Source organism: Orcinus orca, chromosome 7 (genome assembly GCF_937001465.1).
Source record: "Orcinus orca chromosome 7, mOrcOrc1.1, whole genome shotgun sequence".
Classification (NCBI taxonomy): domain Eukaryota; kingdom Metazoa; phylum Chordata; class Mammalia; order Artiodactyla; family Delphinidae; genus Orcinus; species Orcinus orca.
The window spans coordinates 99,349,733-99,366,303 of record NC_064565.1 but is presented as its reverse complement, the minus strand read 5'-3'; the positions used below and the strand labels follow the sequence as shown (position 1 = coordinate 99,366,303).

The window sequence follows — 16,571 nt, the reverse complement described above, 5'->3', positions numbered from 1 at the left end:
TGTGTGGTTGGGCCTGCGTGAACACTTGGAATTCCCCAGCCCTGCAGGCACCTTAAGCCTCCATACACTGCTGGTGGTGTTCCCTCTGCCAGGAACACCTTTCCCCATGCTTCTCTTCCTGAGGAAAGACTGTGTACTCCTTAGGTCTGGGTTAGATGTCGTCGCCTCCACGAAACCTTTCTCGAACTTCCTTCTCATCAAACATAATGTGTCACTCCTTCCCTGTTCCTACAATTTCCTATTTGCACTTAAAAAGAAAAAATACTTACCTCCTTGCATTATAGTCACACCAGCAGCAGGGACAATGTGCTCTTTATTTTCGAGTCTGCAGAGCACCCATCCCGGCACCAGTATACACTTGTTGAATAAACAAACAACTGAATGAATGAATGAATGAGTTTGACGTGCTCGTTAAAGCCCATGTGGGCACCAAGGCCTCATTCGCCTCCTCTTTCACTGGCTTATCATTCTTAAGAGGAGTGGGTCTCTCTGTACTTCAGCCTTTGCGGTGCCAGGCGGCTAAGGGAAAACCCGGCAGTTCTGAGAACACGGTGGTCGAGCTGTGTCTGGTTCCCTGTAAGTCACTCTTTCTCCATAACTCTGATCACTGCCCAGTCTCAGACCCTCCACTTCTGAACCTCAGCTAGAGGGATTTAAAAAGCGCTTTCCAGCATCCATTTAGGTAGCTGGCCTCCTGCCGGCCTTGGTTCCAAGATCCCATCCCCTTTTTTCTCCAGTTTTCACAAGTGGGCCGTGGTTGGCTCTCTCAAGCCTGACCTGTACCCCATCACTCAAGCACTGGAGCCCTTCCCTTGATGGGAGGGTTCCTGTGCTGAGCCCCAATTTCGTGACCAGGACTTTGCTTTCAGTGGCAAGATCTCCTTAGTGCCAACTTCTGAGTATTTCATGTTTGTTTAAACCTTAACATTTACCTTCAGTCCAGCTGTCAGTTACTCTCATCCCTCCTTCCCAGGTGCTGTCTGCTTATCTGGTATCCACTGTCTGTCCTCATTTGCTCTTCACTCATGTCACACCTGCAGATGTGTTTGCCACCCCTTGGCCGTGGGGCGTCCTAGCTCTGCCTCAGACAAGGGCGTCACTCACCACACAGGTGAAAAGCCAGAGGGCTTCTACCCTCTCCTGCTCCCAGATAATGCACTTTTCTGCAGCTGCACGCTGTCATTCTGATCTTGATACCGATCCTGTCTCACCCGAGTTACCTCAGCTGCATCTTAATGAATCCCCCAAGCCCACTCTTCACCCCTCTGTAGCATTCTCCACACTTTAGCCAGAAAGATCTTTCAAGATGTAATACTGTTCATGTCACATCACAGTCCTGCTTAAAACCCTTCCTCATCTTACCTCGTTCTTAGGAATAAAGACCACATTTCTGAAGAATGTTAGAAAACACGGCCTACAAAGCCAGGGCTATCTGGCCCCAACGGCCTCCTCAGCTTCTTTTTCACTCACTAGCCAACATCCCCCTTCTTCTCATGCATGCATCCTGCTTCCTCCCACCCCAGGGCCTTTGAACATGCCATTTCCTTTGTTTGGAACTCTGTTCTTGTCTTTCAGCTTAAAGCTCAAGTGCCCCTTTTCCACAATGCCTACCTGTTGCTACCCTCGCTAGCTCTCACAGCTTCCTGAACTCCTCCTTTATGGAACTTCTCACAGTTTTTAATATATAGTCACGTGATAATTCATTACTGTGTTTCCCTCTAGTGAGGTCCAAGGATAGAGACCGTGTCCGTGTTGCTCACAGTTTTATTGAGCTCTGTAATTAACATGGGGTCAGTGCCTCACGCATATTATTAGATGATGGGGATAACACCTGCATGATCCTACCTGACCAGTCCCACGGAAGTTTACCAGGTCTGTGTATAAGCATGTCCTAGGGATGATGCTCTGCCACTCAGCTCCTCCTAAGCCCGAGCATGGATACTGCCTCATAGAGGGTAAACCATGAGACAGATATACAACATGGGGCTCCTGAAATCCTTACGCAACATCCCATATTGTTTATTGAAAGTATTTGGATGTGCATGTTTATTACTTAGTTTTCTTGTTGTAGGGAATTTGACAGATACTCCATACCATTGCACTCTACATTAACTGCATTTCCTTGGATTCAGAGCCAGTAAAAAGTTCATCTCTTCATGTTAATTGTTTTCTTCTTTTAATCATGAGAATTCTATTCCCCATTGGATTTCTTTTTTTCTTTTTTTTTTCTTAGCTGCTGGGGTACTCTGTGCTAAATTTCACGCTTCACATAGTAAAATTACCTCTGCCCAGGTATCCTGTTGTATCTGTCCTCTGTTGTTTTTATTATTTATTTATTTGTTTTTGGCTGCTTTGGGTCTTCACTGCTGTGCGTGGGCTTTCTCTAGTTGCGGCGAGCGGGGGCTACTCTTCATTGCGGTACCTGGGCTTCTCACTGCGGTGGCTTCTCTTGTTGAGGAGCATGAGCTCTAGGCGCGTAGGCTTCAGGAGTTGTGGCACGCAGGCTCTAGAGCGCAGGCTGAGTAGTTGTGGCGCACGGGCTTAGTTGCTCCACGGCATAGGGGATCTTCCAGGACCAGGGCTCGAACCTGTGTCCCCTGCATTGGCAGGCGGATTCTTAACCACTACGCCGCCAGGGAAGTCCCTCTGTTGTTTTTAAAGTGATTTCTTTGTTGTTCTATTGTGTTATACTTAATTATTAAAGACAATTCAGATTCTTTTGTTAGGAACATATATATTTATATGTTATATTATATACATTTTTATTTATATTATATATTAGCTACATATGATGTATATATCATATTTAATACATATTACAAAGCCCTTATACCCCCTCTTTTATCCCATAGCGATAATCCATATTCTTCCTTTGGAGCCACGCTGGCGAGGGATGATGAAAAGAATCTGTGGAGTGTGCCTCACGACGTGTCCCACACAGAGGCAGACGATGACAGGATCCTCTACAATTTGATCGTTGTTCGTAATCAACAGGCCAAAGATTCAGAGGTAAGCACCTTTTGAGATCTTGCTGTGCACAGGTGATAATGTCCAGTGAAAAACAGCAATAACGGAGAAGACCAGCTTAGAATAGAGAAAAGAATGAAGGATGAGATGTGTGAAGGATGAGATGTGAGATGAGGTAGGGCAGGTCTTTTAGCAGCATCTAGTTGCTAATTTTAGCTGGTCTTGGTACACCTGTTTAATACACAGATAAGACTGATTTCTAATTGTTACTTTAATGATACAAATTACAGCAGTAGGGAAACAGCAAGGCAGTGCTGTTCAGATCGTGAAAATACTTTATGGTCTTAAATGGCTTAACCAGTCCATCTCTAATCTTTCCAACTGTTTAGCAAGCCACCATTAAAGATTCAGACTGAAGGTTGAGAGGTACTTTGCATCATCACTACTTCTGAATTAATGGGGCCTGAATTGTGTTTTTTTTTTCTGTTTGTATCTTCTTAAATTGTGCTTATGGATCAAACAGCGTATCTGCCATATTTGAGGTGATTTTTGTGATAAGGCTTGAAACCACTCTTAATGGACTTTTAATCAAAGTCATTGATATGAGAACACCAGAATATTGAGAAGGAGACAACTTCATAAATGAAGAGAAAACAGCAAAAGGGATGATATTTTATTTTCTCCTTTATTCCAAATGTAGTATTATAGTACTATCATAATACAATATAATATTATGTGTATCATTTTCCAAGTAATACAACCTAAGTTTTCTAACTTCTGTGTTCATCTGTTAGTTTTGAGTAGATGCCTATATTAGATACCACTTTATGTTTTCCTTTGTATCATATAGTAATTGAGAAGAACAGAGACGTTTAAAATCTCAGGCTTAGGCTATGAAGAAAAGCACCAGAGTGTGTATGTATGGGAGCAGGTTTATTGCGGGGGAATTGTTAACTGTTTTTCCCCCGAAAACATGCGTTAGCAGGAGATGATAACTTTAGAAGAGTCATGTGTCCCGGTCCTTTTATTCTGGTGTGACTTGGGATGCCTTTGGGGGGTTGGAGGTGGGCTGAGAGGTGGGGAATGACAGTTGCCTCTGATTCTTGAGGCCTGGGGTCGAAGAGTAGGCTGGAGAGTCCCGCAGTGGCTTTGATGAGCATCCTTTCTTGGGTGTGGAGTGCTAGTAGGGACAACTCCTGCTAGATATCCATCACAGCGCTTAAGTCAGAGGCATAACATATTAGTGGCCATGCACTGCGCTACCCCTGGCTTCCCCCCTGCTATCCCCTCCTCCACTGGTAACATTTAAAGGACATGATAAAGGCTGCTCAGGCCAGGAATAGCCATCCTGGCTGCCCTTCCTGAGCATATGGACAGGAATTCTTGCATGACCTTGTTTTCCCTTTAATGGGAAGCGCTAATCCTTACCCTGCTGTATTGGGCTGACCAGTTAGGGTTTCTGCTGGTGAGAATGGAACTAGTTCTTCTCTTTTCTTCCTTTTCTTTCTCCACTCTGTGCAAAGCTGTGACAGCAATAGGGAAGTGATATACATATATATAGCACACGTTTCTCTGTCTCCGCAGGGCCTCAGGCCAGATGTGAAAGGGGCTTGAAGGGTGTTTGCCCTGAGCCTGGCAGCTGTCTCTGGAGGAGCTCCTGTCTCTCCGCCCTGTTTGTCTTTACTTTTGAAAAGGCAGTAGAGGAGGCAATGTGAGCTGCAAAGCGCTCTGAATAAGCATGGCTTCCAAAGCAGCCACCGTGTCACTTCTGTGCTGCTCTTGGACCTGTGTGAAGGGCCTTCCAGAAGGCTTTTTCTTTTTCTTTTTTTTTTTCTTATTAGCTGAAATTCAATCCTCTATTATTCTGGTACAGAAGAAATAAGTAAGCATAGAAGTAATGTCTTTTCTCCTATATTTTCCTCAATATGTTGGAAAAAACCTCTTCTTGATTTGAATACAAGTACACCACTACTTTGTCATCTAGGCCATTTAATGTTGTGTAACATGTATATATACAGCACCTCACATTCATATTTAATGGAGTAGTGTACAATGAGTGAGTTCCAGATGTAGAAATGTTCTGTACGTAGTTTGACTGGTAAACTTCTCAGCGGCACGGATCATGTCTCTGTCTTACACTTTACCTCTACTTTAAATGGCTACAGGTCCCATTTTTGGGAACTTTTTATAACAGTGATTCTCAAACTTGAGCGTATATAAGGATTACTTTGAAAATAAGTTTCCTGGACCCCATCCCCAGAGATTTTTTTTTGAATTTTATTTTATTTTTTTGTACAGCAGGTTCTTATTAGCTATCTATTTTATACATATTAGTGTATATATGTCAATCCCAATCTCCCAATTCATCCCGCCCCGAAGGCTTTTTCTTCTCCTTGCCTAAGAAATGAAGTCAAGTTTAACTCTAGAGGAACTCTGCAACCAGGACAGGCCGTCAGGTCAATAACATGAAGATGTGATGATGATGATTTTACATGAAATGATGTGAAATGTCTCCATTCATGGTGCTCCTTTTTTTTTTCAGGTGTAAAAAAAAAAAACATATACATACACAAGGTATATATAAAATATATATTTTAAGGTATGTATGTATACATACATACATAATATATATACATGGCTAAAAAATGTTTCATATATTTCCTTCCAAAAATTTGAAATGCATATAAAAGCATATATTAATATATTAATATATCTATTCATTTTCCCACAGATTGGATCATACATTACATATCATTCTGTACCCTGCTTTTTTTCCACTTAATAATATATTTTGGACATATTTTCACTTCAACATGTGTAGATTTACCTTAGTGGTTTTGGGGGCTCTCTTGTATTCTCTTGCATGAATTCACTATCATTTATTCAACCAGTCCCTATTCATATTTAGGTTGATTCAGGTTTTTTGCTATTAGGAGCAGAAGCAATGCTACAGTGGGTATCCATATATACTTGTGTGCCCTGCCATTATTTTTTCAGGAGTAGAATTGCTGGATCAAAGAGTATGTGTGGGGCTTCCCTGGTGGCGCAGTGGTTGGGGGTCCTTCTGCCGATGCAGGGGATGCGGGTTCGTGCCCCAGTCCGGGAGGATCCCACATGCCGCAGAGCGGCTGGGCCCGTGAGCCATGGCCGCTGAGCCTGTGCGTCCGCAGCCTGTGCTCCGCAACGGGAGAGGCGACGACAGTGAGAGGACCGCGTACCGGAAAAAAAAAAAAAAAAAAAAAGAGTATGTGTGTATTTAAAATGTTGGAATTGTCACAGTGCTTCGTTCTTGGGGGAACCTAGGAAAAACACTTCAGGGTGCAAAACTCACTAGCATTGGGAGTTCATTCAGTGTTTAAGAGGAGCAGCTGCTAAGCTCCAGATAGCTGTTTGCCATGCTGAGGATGGAATTGCCAGAACTTTGGATTTTTAAGAGAAGCTAAAAATCCAAACTTACATATAAAATGTCCAGATTTTTAAATGATAGCTCACATTAAAAAAGTGTGTCAGCTAAACAAAATACGTTTATGGGCTACTGATATATAAGGAACATTTACAATAAGGACCACTACTACTTGATATTATTGTTATTTTGTTCAGTATGATTGAAAAATGAACTCACCATTGATTTAAAAGGTAGAAGGGGGAAGCTGGGGTTGTTTTAAGTTTGAACATTCATATTGCTTATTTTCTTTTTCATGCAGGGTAAAATTGGTACAAATTTTAATAAAACGGAGGATTTTAGTTTTGAGGGAAAAACAAATTCCACCTACTAAGGAACAAGAAACCCTAGATATTTTTGCGTGATACAATTTAGAAGCTCAAGCAAGGCGTTAAGGAGAACTGAACATTATGTTTTTTCTTGAGTAGCAATAGCGTGAAAGACCCAGGAACGTCCATATTTGGAATTCTATGAAAAATGAAGAGTAATTTCAAAACAGTGTGTGCACCGCCTACATTCCCTTTCTGAATCTGGAGCTGGTGGAGGAAGGGCTGCAAATATAGTTAAAGCTACATTCGCTGTGTTGTCCCAAATTGGGAAAAAAAAATCAGAAAAGAAGACATATAGGAGAGCAAATAATGAAGCAAAGGCATGAACTTAAAATTACTTGCAGTGTCAGAAAATAAAACAATAACATTATTTAATTCTAATATAATCCACTTTTATTTACACAAGCCTTCAAAAGCTTGAAGACTGTCAGCAGAATAACTGATGCATTTACAGATCTCCAAGTAGTGAAAAAATTTTGCTCTCGTCTTTGACTTTGTAAAATACTTTATGTTTAAGAAATAGTAAACATTGGGCTTCCCTGGCGGCGCAGTGGTTGAGAATCCGCCTGCCGATGCAGGGGACGCGGGTTCGTGCCCCGGTCCGGGAAGATCCCACATGCCGCGGAGCGGCTGGGCCCGTGAGCCATGCCACTGAGCCTGCGCGTCCGGAGCCTGTGCTCCACAACGGGAGAGGCCACAACAGTGAGAGGCCTGCATACCGAAGAAATAGTAAACAACCTCAAAATCATGTCACTACATCATTATCCTTATGTTCATTTTCATCAACGTAGTTGTACTTCACATAGCACTCTGTTCTAGGGAGCTTAATAATGGTTAATGAAATATCACTGTGCCTTATTTACTTATTTTGTATAAATAATTCTAATCACATTGAACGATCTTGTCCTCCAAGATAATAGTGAAAACAGTGACAAGCACTGTTCAACCACTTGACATAGATTAATTAAGTCCTCTACACAACAACTGTGAGGTGGGTGCCGTTATTATTTCTATTTGAAGCAACTTGTCCAAGGCCACACGGTTGAAGGTATGGAGTCAGGATTTGAATCTGGGCTTTATGAATCCAGAGACAAAATATATAATGAGCACCACGATCGAAATTGTTAGAGGGGACTAGATATTGTCTGTGATCCCATGTAGCTTTCAAAATGCATGAACAGAATCTGTCCAAAGCCTATTTCTGTGACTTTTTGAAACCAATGATATGAAAGGGACTCTCACATCAGTGGAATAAGAACTATGTTTGGTTTGGGGATCGTGATTGCAGTTCAGGAAGTGGTCCCAGTCATAATACACTTTTCCCAAATTATGCATTTACACAGTGAGTACAGCTGGTTAAGACTGAAACCCAGGGTTTCAGTTTTTTTTTTTTTTTAGCTGTACGTGGGCCTCTCACTGTTGTGGCCTCTCCCGTGGTGGAGCACAGGCTCTGGACGCGCAGGCTCAGCGGCCATGGCTCACGGGCCCAGCCGCTCCGCGGCATGTGGGATCTTCCCGGACCGGGGCACGAACCCGCGTCCCCTGCATCGGCAGGCGGACTCTCAACCACTGCGCCACCAGGGAAGCCCGATATTTATCTTTCTGTGACTGGCTCACTTCACTTAGCAAAATGTCCTCAAGGTTCATCCATGTTGTAGCATGTGTTAGAATTTCCTTCCTTTTTAAAGCTGAATAATATTCTATTGTATGTATAAACCACATTTTGTTTATTCATTCTTCTGTCACCAGGCACATGGGTTGCTTCCAACTTTTGGCCTATGTGAGCAATGCTGCTATGAACGTGGGTGTACAAATATTTGTTTGAGTCCCTGATTTAAATTCTTTTGGGTATATACCCAGAAGTGGCATTGCTGGATCATATGGTAATTCTATGTTTAATTTTTTGAGGAACCGCCATACTGTTTTCCACAATGTCTGCACCATTTTACATTCCCAACATCAAGGCATGAGAGTTCTAATTTATCTACATCCTCACCAACACTTGTTATTAAGATCACCTTTCTTAACCTCTAAACTGATCAATAAAACAGCTGATGACTTCATATTGATCAGTTTTCACATCCACATAGAGTAGAGACAGTTGAAACTGTGGGCCAGTCACCACCACTGAATATCAGCCTTAGGGATGTAAACCCGGAAGACACTGATATCTTGACAGAGCCTCCCTCTGAGCTGCCTGTCCATGGAAGGGAAATAGGTCAGAAAACTGGGGGAGCTCTTTTTACCTGAATTCTATTCTGTTTTTTCCAAGCATCCGTATACTAAAATGTAATGGCCAGGCCCTGGTTCTTTTACTGCTCTTTAGATTCTGTCCTCATTAGCCCTCTTCCCCTGGAGCCCCAGAAAGATACTAGATAGTACACCTTGGGAGTACTGACAGGTCAGTGACAGAGAGGGTGTACAACGCACTGGGGACCTCCAGGAAGATGCCGTGCCTGTAGGAGAAGGTCAGGGAGCTGGCCATCTCTTTCCATTACTAGAACTTCACTGTTGCAGTAACAGGTTGCTGCACCTCTGGGTTTTCTGAGTTATTGCGCTTGTGATGGTGGATTTCCAGAAGGCAGACCACATGTTTATTGGCGCGCATATGCAGGATAATTCACTGATAAGGAATTCTATCTCTCCATTAGTTTTTTTTGCAACTTGCATAAACCAGTTGGGCCTGAGAAGAAACAGAAACCATAAAGCTGCCTCAAGAGTTGTATTTTTTTTAAATTATAGTTGACTAGTTGTAAATTTGAAACACAGGGATTAATACCAAGTTAAGCCTCCAGTGACCTACCCAGTGATAGTTTTGGCTTTTTCTAGAACAAGTGAGATCATCAGAAATGCCTGCCTGTCATAGAGTCAGGGTGCCTCCTCCATGCATTGCCTGGATTTCCACAGCAGTCTTTTGATGTTGATGAGTTATTTATTTAAAAGACAGTGAGAGGGGCTTCCCTGGTGGCGCAGTGGTTGAGAGTCCGCCTGCCGATGCAGGGGATGTGGGTTTGTGCCCCGGTCCGGGAAGATCCCACATGCCGCAGAGCGGCTGGGCCCATGAGCCATGGCCGCTGGGCCTGCGCATCCGGAGACTGTGCTCTGCAACGGGAGAGGCCACAACAGTGAGAGGCCCGCGTACCACAAAAAAAAAAAAAAAAAAAAAAGACAGTGAGAGAGAGACCCGAAGAGGTTTCTTCTTGATAGTGTCCAGAAATGGGCTTCTGATTCAGGGTTCGATGCCTTCCCTTTGGGGTGGAGAAGGAAAGCTAGAAGGATCTGAGGATTTAGGGCAGATAGCTGAATGATTTTCTTTGTCCTTTATTTTAAATGTGAGCAGGAATAATCATGTGGTAAAAGAACTCTATAGAAAAAAAGAAGGCACTTTCCAACTTACTTCCTTCTTTAGAAAACAACAGTGTGTGATTGATTTTTTCAAATGTATCTGTGCTATTTTATATACAGGATTTGTCTCAACAAAAGTTCAAATTCTGCCTGATGTGTCTATTTATTGGTTAATTTTATTAAAAACAATGTGTCTAATGTTCAATTAGGCAGGCTTGGTTTGTAATGAGTGTTTTCAGTTCTCTGTATCCCTGAGAGTCCAATATTTTTTAGTCTTGATGTTAATTTAGGGTCAACAATGTGGAAAACTCTTTTCTGTTCTTCCTACATCCCCTGCCTCTCAGTTCAGTAGGAGGACGAACTGATTTCTATTGCCATTAAGTTAGAATTTCTGGTTTCATCAAAATAAGGACCCACTTTCAGTTCCACAACTATCTTAGGTCAACACAATGGGCATGTGAGTGAGGGAGCCTGGTTGGTTGTTCATGCAAAGCTCACAGGTTTGTGATACTATGGGTGTGTCACTTCTGCCCCAGATCTAGTAATTGGCTTTACAGGTCTCTGAACTTGATTTTCTCAGGGCACATAGAGCTACTTGAACTTAGGGAGTGTATTAGAGAAACAGATCCAACAGGCTGGGCTGTGTGTGTGTATCTATCTCTATAGCTCTTTATCTCTATACTTATACCTATATCTATCTCTCTCTATTTCTCTATCTTATCTATCTCTATCATTCTGTCATCCCTATCTATCTATCTATCTATCTATCTATCATCTGTCTATTTACATTTTTTTAAAGGAATTGGCTTACACAATTGTGGAGGCTTGGTGAATTCAGAATCTGATGGGGGAGGCCAGCAGGCTGGAGACTTAGGGAATAGTTGCAATTCAAGTCCAAAGGCAGAATCCCTTCCTGCAGAGAGAAGGCCAATCTTTGTTTTATTAGAGCCTTCGAGTGATTAGGTAGGGCCCACCCACATTATAGAGAGTAATCTGCTTTACTTGGAGTGTACTAATTTAAATATTAATCTCATCCACAAAACACCTTCACAGAAACATCCAGAATAATGACTGACCAAATATCTGGGCACTGTGGCCCAACCAAGTTGGAACATAAAATGAACCATCATAGTGGATTTTACTAATGCTCATCAAATTTGCAAGAGACTGCCATATAAACCCAAATGCACATAACCATTTGATGGGCCATAAACTTGACCGGTCCGTCCAGCCTCTCCCCTATAATGAAATACGTAAAGGAAACTAGTGACCACACTAGAAGGTGACTGGGAAAGAGGGATCAGAGATCGATGGCAACTGCCATCTATGGAACACTTACTGTGTACCCGATGCTGCTCTAAGTATGTTACATATAGAGTGTTAACTGCTGTTGGCCTCCGGATGTGATAACCTGGTGCTTTCATCTCCAGTATAAAGCTATTCCTGTGATTTGGTTAGGACACCCTGCCCCTTGATGGTGGTAGATAGAGGTTTCTGAACATCACCCCCAGGTGAACTGTAGCTTCAGGAACTGGACACAGGCAGGGATTCGGGAGGGCAGGCAGCAGAATATGGAATCAAGGGAAATCCAGAACCGTGTAATATTAGACGAATCTGCGACTGAGACCAAGGGAGATATTTCGAATAAAGGCTCAAATTGAAGGGGCTAGGCAGTTACCCAAACAGAGCCAGCAGATTAGCAGTGGAAGATAGGGCTCTCTAGACATTTCAGTCCGAGGGAAATAATCTGTGTAGATTCCTGCAGTAGAATTTAATGCATTGCCAAGGCCCGGCGAGTCCTACTCTCCCATTTTCTCCCTTGGAACCTCTTGACTATTTCCCCAATCCAATAATGACATCATCTCTGTTGCCCATGGACAGCTACACCTCTCCAGTTGAAGGCACATTCATTTTCTTGATTTATTATTTAATATATAAAGCTGGACTGAAGGCATAGAAGCTGATGAGGCTATTGAGCTTTGAGGAATCTCTGCCCAGCCTGTGGCAGCGTTCAGTACAGTTCTACATTTTCCTGTTGGCTGAGACCCAAGAGAGCCCAGGGGAAGTGGTGGCCTCAGAGTGGCATCCCTTGTGATCAAAATAGCCCCTTTGCTTTCGCAACAGTTGTTTTGGCCCCATTCACTGGTTTGAAATTCTTTTAAGGTTGAGCAGCCCAAATATATATATATTTAAAATATTTATTTATTTAGTTATTTGGCTGTGCCGCGTGTTCATTGCGGCATGTGGCCTCTAGTTCCCTGATCAGGGATCAAACCCGGGCTCCCTGCATTGGGAGCGTGGAGTCTTAGCCACTGGACCACCAGGGAAGTCCCTGGAGTAGCTTAAATATTGAATCTAAGTTATATTAACTCATCCGGCAGTTCCAGTGTTTGCAGTCCATCCTATGGATATTCTCACACAGTTAAACAAAGATATGCGTTCTCTGCAGTAGTGTTTTGAAAAGTAAAAATCTGGAAATAAAAATATTTGATGAAGGTACTGGTTAAAAAGTAACAGGGTAGGATTTATAGATAATGGCTTGGAAAGATAGTTATGATCTATTGCTAAGTGGGCATGTATAATATTATCCCATTTGTGTAGAAAGAGATCCCATTTGTATAAAAGCATATGTATGCTAATATACAGCAATAAGATTTCTTCGTAGGAAGGTTACCTATGAACTTTTTTTAGCCTTGGTGACCACTGGGGAGTAGAAGTGGATGGAGAAAGGGGTACTTTCACTTTCTTTTAACTTTATGGTCTTCTGTACTGTTTGAAAGCAATTTTAGACTATATGTGTGTATTGCTTCTGTATACATATACTTCGTATAAAATAATTATTTCACAGCACACTTTGTGGTGGCTGTTGCCTTAGGTCTTTCTAATCTGTCTTGTTTTAGTGTGGGTATGTTGGAGAAAGGGGAAGGGGTGGGAAGAAGGAGGGAGGGAGGAAGAGAGAGAAAAAGAGAGATTAAGAGAGAGAAAATGAGAGTTAGTTTAGGAGGACTGGAGCACACTTTGAGGAATCCTGCCAAATGGACTGAATGGCAGAATGTGCATGAAGCAGTCAGTTGGTGTTTATCTTTTGAACATTATAAGATTCATCTAGTAGATCAGGCTCTTTCTCTGAAGCTCGCCTTCCCTCCAGCTGCCTGTGAATTCACATGGTAATTAACAGAGACGTATTTGTTCAATTCTTCCCCACCCTCCCCACCACCCTGCCCCCGCCTCTTCCTTTGATTGGTCTTTTGCTCATCTTAGAATAACTGAAAATGGCTCTTAATTGCACAGAGCCCGCTAGAGCCCTGGATCCTGGCGCGCTGGGTCTCCACGGTGTGAATGTGCTCAGCTGGGGAATCTCTGAAGGCTTACGAGGAGTCCTCCATAAGTACAGCTTTTTGGTTTTGAGTGGATGCCGAGCGGGAATGGCAGCACCTGCCCGGTTCTGATGGGGGCCCAGATCTGTGGCTTTTCAGTCCTAAAATCGCCGAAGTGTTCTGGAAGGAGACCGTATTTTTCTTGATATGAAACCACCCTTCCATTTAGGTACCCAGTTCCTGGGTACCTGTTGTCACGTGATTATGACACCATGCTGTTTACCGCCCTGGAGGGAGCTGCGCCCTTTGATGGTTTTGCGATAGGAGAGACAGGTCAGGTGACTTATGAATACAAACTGAGTCTACCCTCTTGAAATAATCGTCCTGTTGAATTAGAAAAGAGGTGAGGTAAAGTCACATCCAAGCTTGTTTACCACGTTGCTGTTGTCATTGTTATTATTAAGTAATTTGGAGCCTGGACCCAGCGATTATCATACTAAGTGAAGTAAGTCAGGCAGAGAAAGACAAGTTATCATATGATATCAATCATGTGTGGAATCTAATTTAAAAAAAGATACAAATGAACATATTTATAAAGCAGAAGCAGACTTATGGAGATCGAAAACAAACTTATGGGTACCAAAGGGGAAATGTGGGGTGCGGGGAATAAATCAGGAGCTTGGGAGGAACACACACACACTGCTATATATAAGATAGATGACTGACGGGGACCTGTGTATAGCACAGGAAACTCTACCCAATATTCTGTGATAACCTATATGAGAAAAGAATCTAAAAACGAATGAATATATGTATATGTATAACTGAATCACTTTGATGTACACCTGAAACTAACACAACATTGTAAATCAATTATACTCCAATAAAATTAAAATATTAAAAAAAGTAAAGTAAGCATAGACAAAGCTTAAAAACATAAACAGCTTGGAGCCAGGTTCAGTGGACCTGAGCCACCGTTCACCTCATTCCTTCTACACGGATGCAGTTTGCGCTAGGAGGCCGCACACAGGTGGGCAGTGTGTGTTTGCACCCCGTGTTGTCAGTCCTGGCTGGGGCTCCAGGAACCGGAAGATCCACATGCTCGTGCTGCTTCCCCAGGCCCAGATGCTGGGCAGTCACCAGGGAGGGGCGAGCAGGAGGAAGTCCTCAGAGATACTTGTTGTTTCATTGTGCAGCCGAGTGTACTTGTCTCTTGGCACTGATTTTTATTCTTACTTTTTTTGCCAGCCTTGGCGAATTTACCAGGAAGTTTTGAAACCAGGTACAAGGGGTGGAGATAAACCCCCCCAGCCATTGAGTTTGTTGTTAAACACAGGACGTACTCAGGGACGTGCTTTTTCCCGTTGGTCCCTGTCTCTTTGCCAGCACAGAAGGACTCCGAGGAAAGCTATGAGTGGGAATGGCAACAGCTCGTAAGAAGAGAGACCTTCTGACCAACTGGTCAGGGTGCCTGCTCTTCCAGCCTGGCTTTGACAGTAGGCGAAAATACTTTTAAAAATGCCCTCTGTCGTCTTGTACTGCGTAGACTGTCATCTATCTGAAGTCAGCAAGGTTTCCGTATTTTTTTTACTGGGAAATGACTGTAGGCCGTGCTTTTAAGCCATCATCCATTTGCTTCTCTAGGCAGACGTCTGGAGGGAAGGGGTGATGTGTCAGGATGCGGTGGACTGTCTGGTGTAGTAGGACTGAGCTACCCAAGGATGTACTGTCACCCGCAAGATGGGCAGAAGGCTGCAGAACCCTCTCCCTGCCTTTCTGGGGCCCCCATTGACTTCTGGAGGGCCCCCTCCCAGGGTTCTTCTCATGTTACCCTGCGGCTATGTCCCCTTTGTTGGCAGCTCATCAGCCTGCCCCAGCCCTCTCCAAGTATCCCATCACTAACACTTTCTCTCCCATCTTTCCACCCAATTCAATGTCCATTTACTCTGTGTAGGCTCAGCTTAACTGGAACTTAGAAAGAAGCAGGTGTTAGTTCAAAACCAGAGGAATTCAGTGAAGAGTATGAATGATTTAAGGAGGCACTTGGGACCCCAATCTCATCATCATTGGTGAAATCTGAGGAAGCGGAGAGGTTTTCTGAGCAGAGAGGGCAGCTTAGCTCAGTGGTTTCCTGCGGGGCTTCCAGATGTACTCATGCCTATCGTCACTGTGATTTTCGGTCTTTCCTGAATTGGGATTGGAGCAGCCTCATCACGTTGCAAACACCGCCAGAAACTTGCCGTGTGAGATTTCCTGGGATAGGGACAGGGTCCTGCATGAGGGCCCTGAGGGTGGAGGCCAAGGCACTGGATGAGCCAGACTGCTTCTGGTCCCAAAGGATTTTGTGGGGCCCAAGGCCTGAACTGTTGAAAGGGGTGGACCTTGGCGTGAGCTGGCAGTCAGCATCAAGCACAAGAACACCCTTGAGTTGCACACGAATATGGACAACTAGCCGGGGGTGCCTGGATGGCTTAGCGATCTGAGGGCGGGTAAGGGGTGGCATTTGAGAAACAATCCCCCTTCGAGCTGGCAGATCCTCTGCTGATGTTGAAACACTGGCTGCCGTTCTTACCACTCACTCTGCCTGTTCCTCTGCCCTAGTTTGGAAAGGTCTTTTCTTCCTCTCCTGTTTTGCCTGCTCCTGACTCGTCTTCCAGCCGAGGGCAGGGCTTTGTAAAACACCCAGGTGGGGAAACAAGCCGAACCTGCTTTTTCATCCATCCTTTTCTCCACTTTGCTTGCTCTTATTTTCACCTCTGTCTGTGCTTGTCTTTATTTTTTATTTTTATTTTTTATTTTTTTTTATTTTTTGACATAAATCGTAGCAATTATTGTTTTAACACCTTTATTGGAGTATAATTGCTTTACAGTGGTGTGTTAGTTTCTGCTTTATAACAAAGCGAATCAGTTCTACATATACATATGTTCCCATATCTCTTCCCTCTTGCGTCTCCCTCCCTCCCTCCCACCCTCCCTATCCCACCCCTCTAGGTGTTCACAAAGCACCGAGCTAGCTAGTGCTTGTCTTTAAAGGGAGCGTCTCAGCCGATGCTGGGTAAGATTTAGTCATTGAGAGGAACTCACTCAGGTCCAAATGTATCTAGGCTTTCAATCGCTGAATGTTCGAAAACACAGCATTTCATTGATGCTTCCGTCCTCACCTTCATATTT

The 16,571-nt window shown here is 43.4% G+C and overlaps 1 protein-coding gene across 1 annotated transcript in view; it reads left to right on the top strand.

The window, feature by feature from the left end:
* MREG (melanoregulin) overlaps positions 1 to 16,571 on the top strand; it is a 64,862-nt gene that overhangs the window by 21,392 nt on the left and 26,899 nt on the right. Inside the window, exon 2 of the mRNA XM_012533001.3 lies at positions 2,853 to 3,009. Within this exon, the coding sequence (XP_012388455.1) occupies positions 2,853 to 3,009 (157 nt within the window). The remainder of the gene's footprint in view (positions 1 to 2,852; positions 3,010 to 16,571) is intronic.